We start from the raw sequence: 23,674 nt of genomic DNA, 5'->3' as shown, positions 1-23,674 counted from the left end.
AGATTTGCAACAATTTGAAAAAATTTGAAATATTGAAAAAAACCAAGAAAGTTAGATATGTCATCAATGATAAAATATATGTAGATATGCATATAACATATAAAATATGTGTTAAGTTTTGGAGGAGTCAAAAGTTATAATGGATTTTTGACTGCATGGGGGTATGTCCCTAACTCCTATTCCTTTTTCCTTTTGATGAAAAACGTCAGAGTCAGCAGTGCTAAAGAGAAAAAAATAAAAGTGAAGGAGGAAATGAAGTCAGGGAAGGCCTTCCCAATGAGGTCTTTGAGCAGAAACCTGAGGGTGGCTCTCTGGAGTTGTGATGCCAAGATCAAGTGCTAGCCTGAGGAATAGCACGGCCAAGGGGACTGAAGCAGAGGGAGGGAGAGCATAGGATATGAAGTCAGAGGTTCAGGTCAATTCTGGCAGTGTCCATACCTCAGGCCACTGTAAGAACTTTGCTTGGCTTCTCGGTGGAGGAATAACATAATCTAATTATGTTTAAAAAGATCACTCTGACTTGGGGGTGGGGGTGGGGGTGCTGGAGACAGGAGCAGAGCAGGGAGACTACATAGAGGCTACTGTAGTCATTCAAGAGCCAAGATGTGGACACTGTCCTACCTATGACAGCTAGGTCCTGCACTACAGGCATATTCTTTACCATCTGAGCCACCAGGGAAGCCTCTTAAATACAACACCAGACACAAAACAAGCACTCTGAAACTGTATGTAAAAACATTATCTGGTTTCTAAGGAAGAGTGTATTCAGATATATATCTTAGGATGCCGGTTACCCTTGGTGTGCAGCCTTTATCCACAAGAGAGTGGGACTGGTAGAGCAAGGAAGATCCAGCATTCCAACAAGCAAAAGGCACCTATTCCCACAGCAAGGTCACAGCCAATGGGAGTTTTATAATGACTCTCTACTGTTTGCCCCATTCCAAAGCAATCTCACTCTCAACCTCCCCCAAATCTGCCCAATTAAGGGAAAACAAGGGCAAGTATAGTAATGGTCCAGCTTCAGGTCCATGGAAACTCATTTACATTTTATATTCATTTTACATTTACATTCACACTCATTTACATTCAAGAGGAAACTGACAGACGTGGACGTGGACAGGGAACGTTGCCTGCCATTCTAGTAAACAAAGGATGTTGCCTCTTAATCCAGTAAACAAGGATCAAGCCATTAGCCACTGCAGTCGCATTCCCCAAACCCCCCAGGTACAGCTGAGGAGAAATTAGGATAGAGAAAAAAAGGAAGCATTGTGTGTTCTGGGCACTGGCCCTAGATAAGTTAAGATGCATATCTAAGGAATAATTACAACGAGCCCAGAGTCTTGTATCTTCTCATACAGAAAAGCACTAAAATCATTAACTAGTAATGTCTATTTTTTGTGACTATCTTTGATGTTTGACTACATGGTTTGGTTTTTCCTGTTGTTGTTTTTCGTTTCAGCAAAATCTCCTAAATATCCTGGCTACTCCCTTATTCTTTTGTCTTTGGAGCAGTTCCTCAGAGTGATCTGAGAGGCTGTCTCCTGAACCACATTCCTCAGTAAGATCCTCAAATAAAACTTAACTTGCAACTTTTAGGTTATGCATTTTTCTTCAGTCGACCGCTTTAGTTAGCGACAAAGGGACCCAGAGCAGACTTCTCTCCCTCACCCGAACTCTTCAAGAATCTGGAGCCTTGGTACCAGCAAAGACCTCTTGTGCCTAGCCACCTCCTCAGAGTCCATATGAATTTAGGTAAGTCTCTTCTGGGTCCTGGATCTCCACTATTGGCTGATTATCCTTAGTTTTATTTGGTGGTGAATAAAATCCTCGCTGGAGCAGATTTTCCTTGAACTTAATTTCAAGAAGAGGTACCTGGGTTATCCCAGATGAATTGACAATGGAAAGATTTTGCTCAGTTGAAAACTGGATTACCACAGTTGAGAGACGCTGGGAAGACTTTATTATGTATGTACAGAATTTATTCCTACAAGTACCTGCTTTGTTGGGAATTAAAGGAAATCTCACCTTAAAAAGGACCAAATGTGGGTTCTTTTAACACTCCAAAGTTAATTTTTGTGTGCGTGTGTGCAACTAGGAAAAGCCAGCTTGATAAACATCTTCTCGGAATTCTGACCTTAAAGGAACAAAAAACTTTTCAAAGGAGGAACTAGCATTTCTCCCACTGTGTCTTTGAGATATAAATATATATATATCTGATATATATCAGATATACCTGATCGTAAGACATTTTTTTCCTCCCTGTGTTATCAGAGCTCTGACAATGGCCAGACAATGGAGATTAAAATTGAAGAAACTTCTAAACTGGGAAATTTTTAGAGAACTCTCACTATTAACAGCTGGATTACTGGCACCTATGAAAAGACCAATGTAGAAACTGGATACAAAAAAATATAATGGCTAACCTTAATAACTCCCTTAGTTTAAACGAACAAAGAGCAACAACAAAAAAAGTTTGGGAAACTAAATCTATGGTCAATTTCCCCTCAACGGGTCTTACAGATGCTAATAAAAGCATTAGATTGTTAAGTCAGGTTGATTAACAGGAATAAGAAAAAACTGCAGAGAAAGTCTAGAGACATCTTCCCAACAAGGTAGAAATTTTAAAGGGACTTGTTCCAAAACAGTAAAAATCTTTAGATGGTTAAGAAATGGGATAAATAAACCAATAAATAAATGTATCAAAACAAACATTTTGATACAATGCTAAGGTTGGATGGCCAAAGGGACTCCCTATCAGTCCCCATCATTAAAGAACCCCAAACAAGTCCACTCTATTTACCCCAGTTTGGGCTTCCCTGGTGGCTCAGACAGTAAAGAATCTGCCTACGATGCAGGAGACCTGGGTTTGATCCCTGGGTTAGGAAGATACCCTGGAGGAGGGCCTGGCAACCCACTCCAGTATTCTGGCCCGGAGAATCCCCATGGCCAGAGGAGCCTGGTGGGCTACATTCCATGGGGTTGCAAAGAGTCAGACACACTGAGCAAAATTAAGCACAGCAAAACATATACATATTTAAAAGGCTGCTAGAAAATTCAATTGCTTGGGGCAACAGTTAGGCCAATTAATCAAGTTAAAATATCAACGAAAGGCCTGAGTCCCTTGGCTCAACCCCTCGGCTGGGAAACCCAAAGCCTTTTATATAGATAGATAACGTGGTCAGAGAGATAAAAAGAAACGTTTCTGGGACTCTGTGTAAGACCAAGACAGGTTGATGGGGACTTAATGGAGGTTAAAATTACAGATATAAGAGCTGAGAGAATTGAGATGAATGTTTATAAAAGTTGGTATGTTTAAATGGGCTTTATATAAGATGGTTAAATCTCTTCTGCCAATTATATTATGGAATAAACTTAGGTCTCCCTTGCCTGGTGTAAGATAGGGCTATAAATCTGCCCCTCAGGCAACATTGATTAAACACACTAAGGAAAATCAATAGGGTTACCTGAGCCCATACAATATGAAATAAAACTGGGGGCTAATATTCAGGAGTTAATAAAAATAATGAAGACTTTTAGCCCCTAGAGTGAACTGCTCTGGGTTTAATTTGTATACTCAAAAAAGAGGGCCTTTATTGAATGGCTTGTGCAAAGTTTGGAAAGCAGGATAAACTGAACCCTAAAGTTCTAGAACATATAACTCTTGATTTTCACTGTAGTTGGAAATCTTTTTACTGATATAAAGAAGCAAATAAAGAAAATGTAGTTGGGCAAATCAATCTTTCAGTACCACATAGGTGGCAGACCAGTTCTCTGAGGAATTAAAAGCAACTGTCTTGTCTTACAAATCTCTACATATCAGAAACATAAGTATATCCCACAAGGACCTAAGACTGAGCTGAATTAGCTCAATCAGGTAGAACCTGCACCAAAAAAAAAAAGAAAGAGAGAAAGAGAGAGAAACAGGCTTTCCTGAACTCAAACTGCTAGAAAGCATCCCTCATCAAATCTAATTCACAGCCTCCTTCAGGATTTATCAAGGACAAATACAAACTTTAAAATATTCTTCACAAACAGTGAAAAGCTTTAGTCATCTGAGCAAATATATTTAACTTATTCAAATTGTTATTTATAAACTAGTAAATTTATAATGCAATAACTGATACATAACTAAGTTTTCAAATGAAGTTATGAGGTCTCTAGTTATGCCTTTTTATATTTCTATGTGTACATTATACATATGATATGTTCCTAACTCCAGATAATATTATCAAAATTACACATATAAAAAAGCTATATTTAACTGATGTAAAAGTTCAGTTCATTTGCTTAGTCGTGTCTGACTCTTTGCAACCCCATGGACTGCAGCATGCTAGGCCTCCCTGTCCATCACCAACTTCCGTAGTTTAGCCAAACTCATGTCCACTGAGTCCATGATGTCATCCAACCATCTCATCCTCTGTCGTCCACTTCTCCTCCCACCTTCAATCTTTCCCAGCATCAGGGGGTCTTTTCCAACAAGTCAGCTCTTCGCATCAGGTGGCCAAAGTACTGGAGTTTCAGCTTTAGCATCATTCCTTCCAATGAACACCCAGGACTGATCTCCTTTAGGATGGACTGGTTGGAACTCTTGCAGTCCAAGGGACTCTCAAGAGTCTTCTCCAACACCATAGTTCAAAAGCATCAATTCCTCTGCGATCAGCTTTCTTTATAGTCCAACTCTCATATCCATACATGACTACTGGAAAAACCATAGCCTTGACTAGACGGACCTTTGTTGACAAAGTAATCACTTACAAATTGATATTTTTAAAATATAATAAAAAACTAGCCTGCAAATTGCCTGGCAGTCCAGTGGTTAGGACTCTACATGCTCACTGACAAGGGGCCTAGGATGATCCCTGGTCAGCAAATTAAGATCCCACATGCTGCAGGGCTTGGCCAAAAAATTAAAAATATTGAAAAAAAAAATTTTTTTTAATTAAGTTACTTAAAAGAAAGCCAACCCAAATAAATTTCAAGTTCTTGTGATCTGGGTAATAGTCAATATTATACTAATAATCAGTTTTGCCTTTTGAGAAATTTGTATGCAGGTCAGGAAGCAACAGTTAGAACTGGACATGGAACAACAGACTGGTTCCAAATAGGAAAAGGAGTACGTCAAGGCTGTACATTGTCACCCTGCTTATTTAACTTATATGCAGAGTACATCATGAGAAATGTTGGGCTGGAAGAAGCACAAGCTGGAATCAAGATTGCCGGGAGAAATATCAATAACCTCAGATATGCAGATGACACCACCCTTATGGCAGAAAGTGAAGAGGAACTCAAAAGCCTCTTGATGAAGGTGAAAGAGGAGAGTGAAATAGTTGGCTTAAAACTTAACATTCAGAAAACAAAGATCATGGCATCTGGTCCAGTCACTTCATGGGAAATAGATGGGGAAACAGTGGAAACAGTGTCAGGCTTTCTTTTTTGGGGCTCCAAAATCACTGCAGATGGTGACTGCAGCCATGAAATTAAAAGATGCTTACTCCTTGGAAGGAAAGTTATGATCAACCTAGATAGCATATTGAAAAGCAAAGACATTACTTTGCTAACAAAGATCCGTCTAGTCAAGGCTATGGTTTTTCCTGTGGTCATGTATGGATGTGAGAGTTGGACTGTGAAGAAAGCTGAGTGCCAAAGAATTGATGGTTTTGAACTATGGTGTTGGAGAAGACTCTTGAGAGTCCCTTGGACTGCAAGGAGATCCAACCAGTCCATTCTGAAGGAGATCAGCCCTAGGATTTCTTTGGAAGGAATGATGCTAAAGCTGAAACTCCAGTACTTTGGCCCACCTCATGCGAAGAGTTGACTCATTGGAAAAGACTCTGATGCTGGGAGGGATTGGGGGCAGGAGGAGAAGGGGATGACAGAGGATGAGATGGCTGGATGGCATCACTGACTCAATGGACGTGAGTCTGAGTGAACTCCGGGAGTTGGTGATGGACAGGGAGGCCTGGCGTGCTGCGATTCACGGGGTCACAAAGAGTCAGACACGACTGAGCGACCGAATTGAACTGAACTGAATCAGTTTTAAAGTTTAAATTTGTTGGTTTAATGAATACAGACCATTCTTACTTTTATTGCACCTAGGTTTACCAAAAGTTAAATAGGTCATACTATCTCTGTTATAAAATTTTCAAGAAAAATATCTTGAAATGATGGCTTATTTTGTGTAATGTCTCATTAGTTTTCATGGTAATCTAAACATAACTATAATTCAACAGATATAAACGGAGTAACAATTTTGAGGTAAATTCTTTAAGAATAATTATGTCTTATGGTTTGTCTACTTAAAAATAATTTCTCCAGATTTTAGGTGACTTAATATTTATAGTTTTGCTAAATTAAATTAAATGATGGAAATTATGAAATATCTGCTGCCGCTGCTGCTGCTGCTAAGTTGCTTCAGTCGTGTCCGACTGTGTGACCCCACAGACAGCAGCCCACCAGGCTCCTCCATCCCTGGGATTCTCCAGGCAAGAACACTGGAGTGGGTTGCCATTTCCTTCTCCAGTGCATGCATGCATGCTAAGTTGCTTCAGTTGTGTCCGACTCTGTGCAACCCCATGGACAGCAGCCCACCAGGCTCCTCTGTCCATGGGATTCTCTAAGCAAGAATACTGGAGTGGGTTGCCATGTTCTTCTCCGTTTAAATATCTAGATCATTCCCAAATAAAATAAGATACTGAAACAGTAATTACTCAACATAAGCTGCCTTTTTACAGAGAAGATATTTAGGTCTACTAATAAAAATATCACATTGAAAAATTTTCATTAAAAAACCACACATTTTTTAGAAATCATAAACAGTATTTGTGATTTTGACAATCTACAGAATAATAATTGAAAAATCTACAGTTTATAATTGCATACTTCTTAGTTTTCACTAGAAATTGAGGTTTTTAAAAAGTTAGAATTCTGGTTAATGTATGTAATTGAGACAACTAAAATTGGTAAGGAAAACATCTTGCATGAAAGGAAAAAAGGTATAAGAAATGAAAATACAATTTGTTGAGGGAAAAGAAAGTAATTTTATCCTAGAGAGAGAGAAAGGAAAAGCATAGGACAAAACCTATCAGTAAAAAGAAAGTTAAAGAAGGTTTGTGGAAATGGAACTCTTAGAAAAGACTTCTGTACATGGTCCGGACTGGCTTAGATTAAAATAAAGTTTAACTGAGTAAATTTCAATATTAAAAGTAAGTTGGCATGATTAACATAAATTAGATATGAAATTAAACTGAATCTTTTTAACCAGTGAACCAATAAACACACACTAAATTATACCTAAAATATAGAGAAAGGGTCCAAAATTTCTGGATATTAAAGGGTCCTCTGAGCCCACTAAGAGTCAAGAGAAATGAAAATCTTGCCTAAAACCTTTCTTTTCAGAATGAGAAAGTAGGCTCAAAGACTTACCCAGAAGTCTTTGTTGTGTGGGGAAGTGGAGGCCAGGATCTCACAATTCATTTAAAGACATTTTGCATTTCTGAAAGACATGATCTATGCATATCTCCCCTTCACATACATTCAGTAAGTAACAAGCTAATTTCTTATCAGAGCCTGAGTAAATAAAAATTAATGTGTTTATTCTGTTTGTTTTATAAACACTTACAGGTCTTCATTTGAGAAAAACTGGGAACTTTTAAAATTCTAGCCCTTCCAATTGTATTTCTTTCCCATAAGAGACTGAATGCAAATTGGCAACTATGGTCTCTAGAGTCTTTGAAATTTAAGGCATCACTCCTCCTATAGAGATGTATTTGCTAAGTCACAAATCTATGAAACTTAAAAAGTTCAAAGCAACTTCAGTAACACACCTAGTACCCAGATCTTGGTTTCTGATAATAACAGCCTCTAAAACAAGGAACCAGAGTGCCTTGGAAAAATGGTTGATGCAAGGGTCGGGGCATGGAAAATAGAAAAATCAGCCTGGAGCATTTCATGATACCAGAAAGCAAGGAAATGCTTTTTCAAAAGGGAGGATGGGGAGGGGGTACATCAAAAGGGCACAGGAGCCAACCTGAAAGAAGAGCTCCCAGTGGCCAATGGTGGAACCATTTGATCAGCAATTAAATAATGACTGTATTCAATTATAACCTATACAATAAAATAAATATCCATGAGTCTATATTCATACAGTTGAATAAAAAAATGAAGGAACAGCTCTTCCTTATAAAATTCTCATTAATAAAGAGAAGTAATGAGAAACAATCTTTAAATCACTGTTAGAACAACACAGTACCATGTGCATCCAGTTCCACCAATGGACTAAAACTAGTGAATAAGGACTTAAGGAGAAACAGGACATTTGCAAGGCCCAAGTTTCTCTCCCATGATATATATTAAATACAAAGGGAAAAAATGATAACCATCAGGGACCTGACAAACGGCTCTTAACCAAAGTTTACATCAGTTTACATCAGTAATAAGACATCATGTACCCCTGATATGATGCACTGGGATTACTTCTAGTGAAAGTGAAGTTGCTCAGTCCTGTCTGACTCTTTGCCACCCCATGGACAGTAGCCTGCCAGGCTTCTCCATCCATGGGATTTTCCAGGCAAGAATACTGGAGTGGGTTGCCATTTCCTTCTCCAATTTCTTCCTAAAATGCATAACTTCAATCTAATCATGAGAAAATATCCAGTATTAATTGCAAGACATTCTACAAAATAACTGAACAGTATTCATTATAAGTGTCAAGATCAGGAAAAACAATAGAAGGTTGAAGAGCTGTCATAGTTTGAAGGAAATTAAGGATATACAAAAATCAGATGCAATGTGAGCTCTGAGGCTGGATCCTGAATAGAAAAAAAGATAGTGGAAAGCTGATGAAATCCAAGTAAGTTTATAGTTTAGTTTTAACAGTGGTACTATAGTTACATAAGATGTTATAGGAACTCTCTGTACCATTTTCTACAACATTTAAGTAAGTCTAAAAATGATTTCAAAATTAAAAATTAAAAAAAAATAACCCCAATATTTTTCAATGTTTATAATGCTAGTGTAATATTAAACTGCCATCTTTGTTCTTTAAAACTTCCTTATCAAGACCGATGCAACCCAGCCACAGCTGTATATATTTGGAAAAGCATTGTTTTATAAAGACTAATGCACCAAAGAGCTCTTTTTCTAGTTTCTCATATTATAGAGGGAGAGAAGAGCAATTTTATTTTTGTTGAAAAATTTAAACCACTTGAATTTACTTCTGGGTAAGGAGTACTTCTAGGAGGCTAGATAGAACATATCTCACTGGGGGAGAGGGTAGGTATATATCTAAGTATGAAATCAGAACACAAGGAATAGCTTGTAGCTCGAGGAAAGAGCTAATCAGCACATACACTGTAGCAATGTAATGAGTCACCTGGCCCTAGGTTGCTAGTAATAGCTGGGTATAAAACAACATTGCACATGTCAAATGGATTATACTCATAGCTTAGATTCCAGAGGAAGCAGTGAATGGTCTGGCATGATAATAACAGTACTATTAGATTGAAGAGATAACTGAAATGATACTATTGGGTTTTTACTACAGTTAGCCTACTACTTTAGGTTTCTCAAGTACATATGTTTACTTGGGGTAACTATTAGTATCATATGATATATTCTAGAAAGACATATAACAGTCTCCCTATGTTATGAAAAGGAGAAATGGATCAGAACGATTCTAAATCAAAGTAGATGGTTTGCAGAATCCTTTATTGTAGGATCAGGTAAGAATACTAAGAATTCTCAGCATACCTAACACTACTATTCTGGCAATTTCTACTAACTCATATTCTACTTCTGGACTCCTTAAATAAAATCAGACCTCTCTTGCTCAAATTCCTATATTCTTTAGTCCCACGAAGAAACTGGTCCACAAAGATGAAGAGATTTCATGGCACAGTGACTAGACCCAAGTTAGGTAGGTCTGGGCCTCCCTGCTCTCACAGGTTCTTTTCACTGTCCCTGCATGCCTTTACAATGAACTGAGCTGCTCTGTGAACATGGAAAGAAAATGTGAAACAAATGACCAGGCTGTTTTAAAAAAAAAAAAGAAAGGGTTGGTGATCTTTAATAAAGTACTTTGTCCCAGCAATAAATAACCCTGTACAATTCTCTGCTTCCTCCTCTGTAAGTACGAAACTCCAATACATCCCTGAAAGGCTTGGTGTGACCAAAAAATGAGAATAAATATAAAAACCACCTGCAGACAGCAAGCATTCACCAGTTAATGGCCATTTCCGTTTATTAATTCTGAAGACCTGCTCATCTTATCTTTGTTGTTGCTGTTCAGTCACAGTCATGTCCAAGTCTTTGTGACCCCATGGGCTGCAACCCACCAGGCTTCCTGGTCCTTCACTGTCTCCAAGAACTTGCTCAAACTCACATTCACTGAATCGATGATGCCATCCAGCCATCTCATCTGTCACCCCCTTCTCCTCCTGCCCTCAATCTTTCCCAGCATCAGGGTCTTTTCCAATGAGTTCGTTCTTCACATCAGGTGGCCAAAGTACTGGAGAAAAATGTGGATGGAAAATATAGCTACTGCTTCAGCTTCTCAAAATTTTAATTTCAATTCTGTTCAGTTGCTCAGTCATGTCTGACTCTTTGTGATCCAATGGACTGTAGCACATCAGTCTTCCTTGTCCATCACCAACTCCCAGAGCTTGCTTAAACTCTTGTCCATCGAGATGGTGATGCCATCCAACCATCGAATCCTCTGTCGTCCCCTTCTCCTGCTGCCTTCAATCTTTCCCAGCATCAGGGTTTTTTCCAGTGAGTCGGTTCTTCACATCAGGTGGCCAAAGAATTGGAACTTCAGCTTCGGCATCAGTCCTTCCAATGAACATGCAGGGTTGATTTCCTTTAGGACTGACTGGTTTGATCTCCTTGCAGTCCAAGGGACTCTCAAGAGTCTTCTCCAACACCACAGTTTGAAAGCATCAATTCTTCAGCACTCATCCTTCTTTATGGTCCAACTCTCATATGGCATTCCAAAATAATATGGGATGGTGGAGGAAAAGTTGTAAAATGAAATACTTTATTTTCCCTTTCTAAGGATCCTGTGGTCCCTGTACCTTTTGCATCCCTTCTTTTCACTCCTCTAGGGTGAAGTCCAGGGCTTCCCTGGTGGCTCAGAGGTTAAAGCATCTGCCTGGAATGCGGGAGACCCGGGTTCAATCCCTGGGTTGGGAAGATCCCCTGGAGAAGGAAATGGCAACCCACTCCAGTACTCTTGCCTGGAGAATCCCATGGAGGGAGGAACCTGATAGGCTACAGTCCGTGGGGTCACAAAGAGTCAGACACAACTGAGTGACTTCACTTCACTTCACTTCACTTCACTTCAGGGTGAAGTCAGGGTGTGGTCAGCGTAGAACTGCCCATGCAGCAGGACCAGAAGAGAAGAGACAGGTCTCCTGTGCAAAACATCTGAAGTTTGGGTACCCCTCAGGCAATCTTTCCTTTTTCCTTGTAAGACACTCAGCTCAAGTGTTTTCAGAGGGAGCTAACAGGGCTTGCTGCTTTCTAGAGACTTTTGTTTTTATGCTTCCAGGTAAGAACTTAAATCCTGTTAAATGACAGAGAACTACCTACTGCTACCTCCATCTAAGCAGTAATTCCCAGCCAACCATTGCTCTAAAGAGTAACAGGCCTTTTCAGCTGCAAAGGGACTGAGCTAGTAATCAGCATTTTCAATGGAGTTTTAAGATTTCATTCTACCCTTCTTGCCAAAAACAAAACTTCTTCACTGGAATTGGGATGTGGGCAGCACTTCTGCTTCACCCACACCCACCCACCTCATTTTAAACAACAGAATACCACTAACTTTCATTGTTACGATTCTCTGAATATTTTACTTATTTCTATAAACAAGCTAAGTATGTGGCTCAAAAATTAGATGTCCACTTTCTAATGGTCTCCTTGTGAAGCAGAACACTGGTTTCCAAAAAACTACAGAGATTAAGGGATTATGGTGAGAAGGAGGAGTGAGTGTTAACTGGTTTTTAGGGGCGAGAATGATGAAAATGTGAAGACTGCAGAGACTGTACACTTTAAATAGGCATGAACTGTATGATATGTGAATTAGATCTCATAAACTAATGTTGGGGGAAAAAAAAAACTATAAAGCCAAATTCATCTAGATACTCCATCATTATTGGTTCACATTCTGAACTCAGAACTGATTTTTTAAAAGGATAAACTTTAGCTTACTGTAGACCTATACGGGCTTCCCTGGTAGCTCAGCTGGTAAAGAATCCACCTGCAATGCAGGAGACCCTGGTTGATTCCTGGGTCAGAATAGGGTTCCCAGAGAAGGGATAGGTTACCCACTCCGGTATTCTTGGGCTTCTCTGGTGGTTCAGACGGTAAAGAATCCAACTGCAAAGAGGGAGACATTGGTTTGATCCTGGGTTGGGAAGACCCCCTGGAGGAGGGCATGGAAACCCACTCAGGTATTCTTGCCTGAAGAATCTCCAAGGACAGAAGAGCCTGGCAGCCTACAGTCCATGAGGTCGCAAAGAGTCAGACACAACTGAGCGACTAAGCACAGCATAGCACAGACCTATATACCCTGTATCAAGGATGATCATTCAGGTTCTTTAAGTTTCACTAAAAGAGCCTCAACATTAACCTCTAACCCCAGTAAGCAACATAGAATAAAACTTCTCACTTGATATAACCTTCAACTGACACCAAACTTCTGTCAGAAATGCCTGAGAGAAACAGTATCTGAAAACATGAGGTCTACCTACCCCTCTATAAAATCCAGATTTATTCCCAAACTATCAAACCACAGCATGTGGGACCATAGAGGCTTAGCATCCTACGAGTGTTTCTCATAATACTTATGGTAAGGAGAATGACAACTACAGCAAGCAGTCCTAGAAAATGCACGACCGCGTGTACTATGGGTGGGCACCCAGGAGACTCTTCCACCGCTATACTTCAGTCTCATCTGCAGCCTTCTGTGATATTAGACATTTCTCTCAGAAGTAGGTGCCAGGAAAAGCTTCTCTAAGGAGCTCATGTATATTTCCTGCCTTTGTCCTCACTGAATTGTGTGACTGATTGGTCCATTTTTATTCTAGCTTCCAAGATAGAACTTTAATTTGCTGTCTACATACATTCAAATGTACTCCCCCACAGTGACTCTTTTCTTGGTGCATTTCTCTTTCCATTTGTAATACTTAGGCTTGCCTCAAAAGCTCATGAACACTTAACACAAATAAATGTAGAAATTGATTTTGGTAAGTGTATTTTAATATCATTTTGATGCAACAGCACCTCAGGGGGCTCTAGCTAAATGTTCAGGGTCCAGAACAAAGATGACCAATGAACATTTGTTACTATAAATCTGTTTTTTTTTCCTGAAAGTGGAATGAGCTTTTATATTTCTACCACTGAGTGAGAAAATGAAACAAAGCAACATTATGGGTATTTTTTTTAACTGTTTGCTAGATTTACAATCTAACTTTTTTGGTTATGTATTTTTCTGTATTCTAACTTTAGTAGCATTTTTAACAAGTATTTTTAATAAGCTGGTTAATTTTTTGAAGTTAATCATTGAGTCAACTATCCACAGAAAAATTACAAAAGGCAGCTCAATAATGCTTTAGCACACCAACCAAAGTTGTGGACAAACTTTATGTCCCAGGGAGAAGAAATGGGCATAGAATATATCGGTTAATCCCTTTAAAGGTACCAATATTAACAAGTTTCTCTGCTACCTCCATATTCAATAACTTTTTATCTATCCAATATCATACATTTGGGGAAAGGGAAGAGTTTTACCAACTGGCTAACACACACTGCTGCTGCTGCTGCTAAGTCGCTTCAGTTGTGTCCGACTCTGTGTGACCCCATGCTACCAGACACGAAATCGGTTGCACCAAGGAGCTGTTTTCTGGAGGCGGGGTGGAGGTCCAAATTTAGGGGAGTCTAAATTTTCAGTCTGTTTCATACTCACTTTCAAATAAAACTGAGAGGGAATAATTAAAACCTAGTCATTTCAATTGTACAGTTTTCTATTGCCTACCAAATGCACACACAATAGCCACGGACCTTTTATGCCACATATTCCAAACGGTTTTCACAATTTACTCACAGTTAGCGGTTCAGTTTTAACCGAGGGCTTCAATCTCAGGAGCTGTTGTGCTCAGAGGCAGAGCACTAACAATCATTTATATAAAACGCTGAGTCAGCTGGACCTTCCAAATATACCCTACGGAAGCATCTCCTACTTAACAATGACTTCAGGCATCCGTACAGTGCTTCCTAAATGGTGAAAAGCTTTTACAAAAAACTCTCTGGCTCCTTTCCTCCTTCCAGCGTCTCCCCAGTCCCTATCAGACCGCCGGAAACTCCCTCTAGCGTCTCGCTCGCTCGGGATTCGCCCGGTAACGGCGTGGGATTCAGGACACAGCCCGCGCTGGAGGCAAAGCCCGGCCGGGGGCGACTTTCCCCGACAGACGCCCACGACCCCCGGCGGCAGCCCACCCACCGCGCCCACGCACCCCCCTAGCACCCCGCACTCACCGGCGCAGCGGCTGACCTGGGAAGGCACTGGCCCCGGGTTACCGTCACGTCGGAGAGAGCGGGCGGCGAGCGGGCGGTCGAGGGCCGACGAGCGAGCGCAGGCAGCACCGACTTCAGCCTCACTTCGCAAGCTTTAGACTGCTGACCGGGACAGCGCCCGGCAGCGGCCCCACCCTCACGCCCCTGTTCCCTCAGGGTCGATGCCCGAGGGCCCGTGAAAGGCGTGGCGCTGCCTGCCTGGCTGCGATAAGCGCCCGGCGTCTGGGCTGAGAGCACGCAAGTGTCATTAGAGGACCCAGCCAGGTACTGGACCTGACCGTCACCCGGCCGCCGGGAAGAGGTCAGGGAAATGACTATATCCCTGGGCTTGCGGCGACAACGCTACAAATCCTGCTTCCCGGGCTGGTATGAAATAGACAGTGGGGAGTACCCCTGGAGACCAACCACAAAATGCTACCCGGGGGGATCAATACCTGGTCTGACCTGGGCGGATTTGGCCACTGCCAGTGTCCCACACCCCTAAATACCCGGGGACCCTGGCACCGAGGTTTTTTCCTGTCACACACATTGTCCACCCCCGGGGCAAGTAGGCGGTCTCTAATGAATGAGCTTCTGAGAAATAAGGTCCCTGCTTCCCAGGGCCAATAAAATCAGGAACTGAATCTAAGGGCGTCCGGAGGGGGAAACAAAACTTTTTGAATGAAAATATTCAATGAATAGTTTAAATATGTTCCTCACAATCCTGTGATACATGCATCTATTCAATACTCCGATCGTGTAGAAAAGCTGTAAGAGTGTGCAGATTCAGGAAAAGAGTTCATAACCTCTTCCTAATGCTTTCTCAAGTGGATCATTGCCATCAAATTCTGTTCGAAAATTTAAGATTGAAGCCAGCATTTCATAATTGCATTGCATTATAGAAATGAGTCGTTTTAAGTTTTAAGTTAACATTTTACTTTGGGCTAAGCTTCACAGGTGGCTCAGTGGTAAAGAATTTGCCTGCTGCTGCTGCTGCTCTTAGTAGTAAAGAATCCACCTGCAAGCAGGAGGCACAGGTTTGATCCCTGGGTCAGAAAGAGCCCCTGGTGAAGGAAATAGCAACCCACTCAGTCTTCTTGCTGGAGAATCCCATGGACAGAGGAGCCTGGCTGGCTATAGTCCATGGAGTCAGAAAGAGTCAGACACGACTTAGTGACTGAACAAAACCAACTATTTTCAAATGCACTGTTTTCTCATTTAGTGTTTGGGTATTTTAGGTAATAGAATATTAGGGAGGGAGGAACCTAAAGACTACCTTCCTAATTTTAAGATGACCCACCTGGTCCAAATGAGGCCATCTTGCACAAGGTCAAAAGTTAGGAGGATAAATGGGTGACTCAGTTTCTCAGACCACTGCCCTCTGCTCACCCTCTTTGAACAGAATAACTGCCCAGTATTTATAGTGCCTGGTTATTGGGACAACTACTGAATGTGTTCTCTTTTTTCTTTGACCCCACAGTACCCACTATTTCAGCCAATGAAGATCTTAGCTCCGGGCAGGGATCAAACCAATGCTTCCTGCAGTGGGAGCACGGAGTCTTAACCACTAAACAATTAGGGAAGTCCCTAGATGTGTTCTTAATCTAACACTTTTTCATTTCCATGTAACTAAGCTTTTTGTCCCTCTCTTATGACATATCAAGAAATAGATGAAAATCATCTATACCCACCAGCCACATACCATCTGCTTTTAGTCTCTTTCTCTGCATACATATTTTCTTAAAAAACAAAAATGGGCTTGTATACAAAGTACGGGGATGGACATCATTATCTCTGGAGTCAGATAGTCTGTGTCTGAATTCTGGCTCTCTCAAACCCTGGAGACCTGAACTAGTTCCTTAGCCTTTAAGTAGTTATCGGTAATCAGGGGAAAGGGTCTCTCAGGATAGTTACATTAAATGAGACAATGTGTATAAAGCACTGATAATGTATGTAATGTCATTAGATAGCACTTAATAGATGCTGGGGCTTCCTAGGTAGCTCAGTGATAAAGAATCTGCTGGCCAATGCCGGAGTCCATCCTAAAGGAAATCAGTCCTGAGTGTTCATTGGAAGGACTGATGTTGAAGCTGAAACTCCAATACTTCGGCCACCTAATACGAAGAGCTGACTCGTTTGAAAAGACCCTGTTGCTGGGAAAGATTGAAGGTGGGAGGAGAAGGGGACGACAGAGGATGGGATGGTTGGATGGCATCACCAACTCAATGGACATAAGTTTGAGTAAACTCCGGGAGTTGGTGATGGACAGGGAGGCCTGGAGTGCTGCAGTCCATGGGGTTGCAAAGAGTCGGACACGACTGAGCGACTGAACTGAATGCAGGAGAGGCAAGAGACCAAGGTTCAATCCCTGGTTCAGCAAGCTCCCCTGGAGTAGGAAACAGGAACCCATGCCAGTACTCTTGCCTAGAAAATTCTATGAACAGAGAAGCCTGGTAGGCTTTGTGGAGAGTCAGACACAACTGAGCGCGCACACACACTAGATGGTAGCTATTACTATTAATATTTTGTAAAACTGCTATTTTGCAACATGGTTCCCTGTCATTCAAAATCTTTCTACAACTTTATATTTAATGGGCACATGGTATTCAGTGTTTGTTATGTACTTTAACCAATCTTCCTATTATTCACAAAATATCTTTATAAGCTCTGTCATTACACACACACTCAGGTAAATTCCAGACAGGGAATTGCTGAGGCAAAAGGTATGCTCATTTAAAAGTTTTTAATACATATAGCTAAATTTCCCACAAAAAGTTGGTCCCAGATTCAGTCTCCCAACAATTTAAGAGTGCTTTGTGCTCAGTCCCATTTGCCTCTGCCCTTGAAGTCATAGTCATGTTTTACATGCCTTACAGTCAAATCATAGACTTATCAAAGTCAGGATTTCCCAACTGAAAGCTATGAGGTCAACTGGAGTTCACACCTTTGATACACATATCATTGTTGTTCAGTAGCTAAGCCGTATCTGACTCCTTGCATCCCTATGCAACTACAGCACATCAGGCTTCCCAGTCTTTCACTATCTCCTGGAGTTTGCCCAAACTCATGTCTCAGTCGGTGCTGCCATCCAGCCATCTCATCCTCTGTCTCCCCCTTCTCCTCCTGCCCTCAATCTTTCCCAGCATCAGACTATTGGAAAAACCATAGCTTTGACTATATGGACCTTTGTTCACAAAGTGATATCTCTGCTTTTTAATATGCTGTCCAGGTTTGTCATAGCTTTTCTTCCAAGGAGCACATTTCTTTTAATTTCATGGCTGCAGTCACCATTCACAATGGTTTTGGAGCCCAAGAAAATAAAATCTGTCACGGTTTACATTTTTTCCCAATCTATTTGCCACGAAGTAATGGTACTGGATACCATGATCTTAGTTTTTTGAATTTTAAATTTTAAGCCAGCTTTTTCACTCTCCTCTTTCACCTTCATCAAGAGGCTCTTTAATTCCTCTTTGCTTTTGGCCATTAGAGTGGTATCATTGGCGATCTTAAATGAGCACTAGAAGGGCCTAGGTATCACCATGCGTTTCTGTAGGCAGTGCACATAGGCATAGCTAGATGTTTCAGAAAAAATGCCTTCAGGAAGGAAGCCAGTGGTCTTATTCATAAAATCACTTGAGCCACCCTTTTGAAAACTCTAAAAATAACTGGAAGATTTTGCAGTGGGGGCAAGGAGGGAGCCTAATACTCCTTTCCAATCATCACACCAGTGAAGGGTGTTTGCTTGTATGGCTTTCACAGGGGTATCAGTGCTTGATGGAATGTCAGCAACAGATGAGTTGATATCAACTTAATGTTGGTAAATGTAATGTTGATAAACTTTATTAATAAAGTTAATAAATTAACTTAATGTTGACAAAGTATAAAGGGTATGATTTATTATACAGAATGGCAAGAAAGTAAAAATCAAAAACAAAGTCTTCTCATTAAAGGAACAAGCTTCCTGGGCCTATAATGCCATCAATCAGGCAACCCTATTATCAAAGCTCTTATATGGACCTATTAGAAGCTCTCTTCATCCTTCTCATAGAATTCTTAATATCCTCCAAACCTCTCCCAGCCCCCTTGAGCTCTCTCTGTCTGCTTGCCTGGCTACCAATTGCAAGGAAGTGATAAGGACTTGGCCCATTCCTTATGTGTTCTCTAAGTGGTGAACACAATTCCCCCTTAGCAAATTCAGGTGTCAGCTCAGTTCAGTCGCTCAGTCCTGTCCGACTCTTAATTACCCCATGGACTGCAACACACCAGGCCTCCCTGTCTACCACCAACTCCTGGAATTTACTCAAATTCATATCCATTGAGTCAGTGATGCCATCCAACCATATCATCCTCTGTCATCCCCTTCTCCTCCCACCTTCAATCTTTCCCAGCATCAGGGTCTTCTCAAATGAGTCAGTTCTTCACATCAGGTAGCCAAGGTATTGGAGTTTCAGCTTCAACATCAGTCCTTCCAATGAACATTCAGGACTGATTTCCTTTAGGATGGACTGGTTGGATCTCCTTGAAGTCCAAGGGACTCTCAAGAGTCTTCTCCAACACCACAGTTCAAAAGCATCAATTCTTAAGCACTCAGCTTTCTATAAAGAAAATAACTCTCACATCTATACATGACTACTGGAAAATAGACGGATCTTTGTTGGCAAAGTGATGTCTCTGCTTTTTTTTTTTTCTTGCAAAGCCCTGGGGCCTGGCTGTCTTTAATGATGTTTGTGAGCCTTCATGAAGAAAAAAATGCAGCCCATATCGCAAATTCTAACAACCAGTAGCAGCACACAGATAATCTAAGTTTTATTATGAATTTAAAAATCTAAACATTTCAAGAGGACTGTGAAGCCTGCCCACAGAGCCGCCCTGCTGCATTTCCAACTCTCCATATCCATACCTCACTGCACACGCCCCAGTGACGCACAACCCGCAGCATAGCGAGTGTCCTTTATTTGTACTACTGGTAGAAAACTGGGTTTTAGATTTCAAAATCTGTATTACAAAATTACAAGCAGCAGTTTTGAGCGTTTCAACAATGTTGATGAACTCTACTTTGCTGACACAAGGCAGGACCTGTCCGAGGTGGACTGTTACACGTCCTGAGGTGCTGAGGCCGCCCTGCTCAGGACCCATTTGCAACGGTGTCTTCTTCCATCTCCTCTTCACCATCATCAGTGGGGCCTGCTCTGCGTTCTCTGCCAGGTGTCTGACCGGACTGCAGCAAGCCCTTCAGCCGCTCCACTTCAGCCAAAGTTGACGCATTTGCTATAGCATTCTTGATGGCTTCCACGTCCCCTGGGGATGGCCCACCTTTCTTTTTGTCAGTCGGCAAACCAGCACCTGGATTGAAAGTTTTGCTCCTGGCAATATCCTTTGCAAGTTATGCACCCTGTTTGCCCTTGAACATTTTCTCTGCTTCCTGATGGTCTTTTAGTTTCACTTTTTGGAAATCCAGTACTCTGACTTGTGGAACTTTATAAATCACATAGAGTCTGTAATGCTTCTTATTGGTTACAGGGTTCCTTAGAATACTCAGATAAGTCAGTGACTTGAGAGATGCCAGAGGGTCCAGATCACCCAGTTCCACAAGACTGTTATTGGTGAGAATGAGTTCTGTCAGACAAGGCAGAGCCTGATCAAGCCCCTCACCTATACGGCATATTCTATTGTTGTTCACTAATAATGTTTTTAGTCTTCTCAACAAAGGAAAACCATCCAGTTTCCTGATTTCATTGTTGGAAAAATCAATGGCATCAAATTGGTCTAAGGTGGCACCGAGATTTTCAATGACAGGAATTTTATACCCCCGCAGGTCCAGCTCTCGGTCCCGCACCGCGTTAGTGTACTGCGCCGCCTGCTCGATCAGCTCCGCCGTCAGCTTCACCATCCTGCAGCCTCTTGCCCGCCGCTCCTCCTGCTTATGTCTCTGCTTTTTAATACACAGTCTAGGTTGGTCATAACATTTCTTCCAAGGAGTAAGCATCTTTTAATTTCATGGCTGCAGTCACCATCTGCAGTGATTTTGGAGCCCACAAAAAATAAAGTCTGCCGCTGTTTCCACTGTTTCCCCATCTATTCACCATGAAGTGATGGGACTGGATGCCATGATCTTAATTTTCTGAATGCTGAGCTTTAAGCCATCTTTTTCACTCTCCTCCTTCACTTTCATTAAGAGGCTCTTTAGTTCTTCACTTTCTGCCATAAGGGTGGTGTCATCTGCATATCTGAGGTTATTGATATTTCTCCCAGCAATCCTGATTTCAGCTTGTGCTTCATCCAGCCCAGCATTTCTCATGATGTACTCTGCATATAAGTTAAATAAGCAGGGTGACAATATACAGTCTTGACATACTCCTTTTCCTATTTGGAACCAGTCTGTTGTTCCATGTCCAGTTCTAACTGTTGCTTCCTGACCTGCATACAGATTTCTCAAGAGGCAGGTCAGGTGGTCTGGTATTCCCATCTCTTTCAGAATTTTCCACAGTCTGTTGTGATCCACACAGTCAAAGGCTTTGGCATAGTCAATAAAGCAGAAGTAGATGTTTTTCTCAGAGAAGGCAATGGCAACCCACTCCAGTACTCTTGCCTGGAAAATCCCAGGGACAGAGGAGCCTGGCAGGCTGCAGTCAATGGGATCGCGAAGAGTTGGACACAACTGAGCGACTTCACTTTCACTTTTCACTTTCATGCATTGGAGAAGGAAATGGCAACCCACTCCAGTGTTCTCACCTGGAGAATCCCAGGGACGGCGGAGCCTGGTGGGCTGCCGTCTATGGGGTCGCACAGAGTCGGACACGACTGAAGCGACTTAGCAGCAGCAGCAGCAGCAGCAGCAGCAGCAGTTTTTCTGGAACTCTCTTGCTTTTTCGATGATCCGATGGATGTTGGGCAATTTGATCTCTGGTTTCTCTGCCTTTTCTAAAACTAGCTTGAACATCTGGAAGTTCACAGTTGACGTATTGTTGAAGCCTGGCTTGGAGAATTTTGAGCATTACTTTACTAGCGTGTGAGATGTCAGGTGTCAGGCAGGGCTTATTATAGCCCTGGGGGCATTTGGGAATATAATATCTGTATTGGCTTCCAGTATATTTATTTTCACTACTACTTAAGTTGAAGCAAATAAAAACCAGTGCAAGAGGCTGTATGCACCATGACCCCCACCATGGCTCTGCTTATCAGCTACCAGGGGCCTTCGATCAATTCAGTGAGAGAACAGTTAGTCTCTAAATAGAAACAGGGTATAAACAACACTTTCCAAAAGTCTCACTATAAAAGAAAGGTGAGAGAAAGCAGTATATCTAAAGCCTATCTTGGGGCTCTGAGAAAATATTTCTTGTTTGGTTTAAATTAGGCCAGAATAGGTGTGCATGCCAGGAAGACAAGCCATAAAGAGGAAAAGGTGGTTAATCAGGTAACTTAGAAAACAGAATGGATCTAGAATTCAGAGGAATTAGAAAAGAAAAGCAAATATTATATATTTTTTAAGTTGTGACCAAAGGGAAGGGAGTCAAGATGTGTAGATAAATGTTTTAATTAGGGAAAAGAGAGAAAATTGAAAGAAATATCTTTGCTTCTTTCCCTAAACGCCTACTTGTCTTTCTTAAAAGTCCTTTGTTTTCCCATAGAATCCCTTTCTCCCCATCCCACTTTCCCCTATTAAACTGGTCTATAAACCCCAGGACCTTATCTTTTTTCCTTTAATCTGTTGTCAATTAACTTTCAGCTCATCCCCCCCCCCCCACCACTAGACCTAAATTGTAGACAAAAAGTTTTTCTTCCAAGGGACCTAAAGAGAGATTGCCGAGCACCAAGACCCCTAAGACTGGATTCTATAAATGTGGTGACATCAGAGTTACAAATGGACATGGCTTTCCCAATCACAGAGAAGTAAAGCTAGAGCAGGTTAGAAGGCTGAATAAATTTGAGGATGTGGTTTTGCTAGGTGGGTAAGGCAACAGAAAAATGGAGCAAGAGTTTGAGCAGGTTAAGTGATTCATCACAGAAAAGTGAAGGCAGGAAGACAGAGGTGGTGAGGGGACCTAAATTAGGGTCACTTGGAGGCTAAAGAGCTGAAACCAGAGGGTGAAGTCACTGAATATAATAATATTATATTATTAGCAATAATATTAGCATATAATATAATATTAGCAATCCAGGCTTGACAAGGTCCCATGATTTGAACATGACAGTTGAATTACGGAAATGGAAGAAAGGTATATCTGTCTTCTAGTGCTGAGTAAGAACTTGGCATCGGTTTAGCATCTTAAAGCAATACTCATTTATTATTTCACTGGAGGTCAGGAATCTAGGTGGGCTAGGCTGGGCTCTGCTTAGGCTATCATGCATTCAATCCAGTCGGTCAGCTGGATTCTTATCCGAAGACTTCCATCTGAAGAATCTGCTAAGGACCAATTGTTGGCAGAATCCAATTCTTTGTAGTTTTAGGACTGAGGTCTGTGTTTCCTTGCTGACAGTCAACCATCTTCTTCAGGCTGCCCACATTCCTTTTCATGTGACTCCTCATCTCAAAGTACATCCTCAAACTTCTCTCGGATTTTATATCCCTCTTTTTAAAGGGCTTGTGTGATTACATCAGGCCCATCTAGATAATTTCACTATTTTGGGGTGAATTCATTTGGAACTTCAGTCACAACTTCAGAATTCCTCAGAGCAGTTCCCAGATGGGGATTTTTAGAATTCTGCCTACACTGAAGGTTACGTTGAGATCAAAGAACACAAAAGCTAGGGTGATGGCTTGGTCATCTAAATAAACACAGACTCTGCCAAGGTAGTGACCATCTTGGAAAGAAGAGAAATATCAAAAAACCAATTATCAATGTTTTTTATGGGTATGGAGAAAAGAGGCTGGCATTAATACAGAGAGACAGCATAATGGGGGGGAAAGGGGAGTGGTGAGAGAGCAGGGTGTGGTGGAGGTGTTGAGGCCAGATGTGAAGCCAGATCACCTTGATTCTAATAATTTTTTTTATGTAGCAGACAAGAGACCAAATAATTCATTTGGTTGTAAAGTTCACAGAGGTAGTCAAGCCCTAAAAAATAAGCATAGTAGAGGGGAAAATGTATATAATTAGGTACAGATAATTAATCTGCAGAGTTAGAAAGT

At 41.3% G+C, this 23,674-nt stretch overlaps 2 protein-coding genes across 8 annotated transcripts in view; both read right to left on the bottom strand.

The window, feature by feature from the left end:
* Positions 1-23,674, bottom strand: part of ABCG2 (ATP binding cassette subfamily G member 2 (JR blood group)) — a 128,443-nt gene that overhangs the window by 57,516 nt on the left and 47,253 nt on the right. Inside the window, exon 1 of one of the 7 annotated variants that reach the window (XM_061419716.1) lies at positions 15,003-15,021. The exons of 4 other annotated variants lie outside the window; for them this stretch is intronic. The gene's annotated coding sequence lies outside the window, so the exon portion shown is untranslated. Of the gene's footprint in view, positions 1-14,098; positions 14,205-14,545; positions 14,625-15,002; positions 15,022-23,674 lie in introns of those variants that run through there. 2 more of the 7 variants (XM_061419723.1, XM_061419718.1) reach the window with 2 other exon arrangements.
* Positions 19,484-20,473, bottom strand: LOC133249383 (U2 small nuclear ribonucleoprotein A'-like). The gene is given in 1 exon segment (XM_061419729.1): positions 19,484-20,473. A coding segment is annotated over 1 exon segment (765 nt). The 5' UTR covers positions 20,438-20,473; the 3' UTR covers positions 19,484-19,672.

This window comes from Bos javanicus, chromosome 6 (assembly GCF_032452875.1).
Source record: "Bos javanicus breed banteng chromosome 6, ARS-OSU_banteng_1.0, whole genome shotgun sequence".
NCBI lineage: Eukaryota > Metazoa > Chordata > Mammalia > Artiodactyla > Bovidae > Bos > Bos javanicus.
Note: the sequence above shows the minus strand (reverse complement) of the source record. Positions and strands in the feature narration are given on the sequence as shown.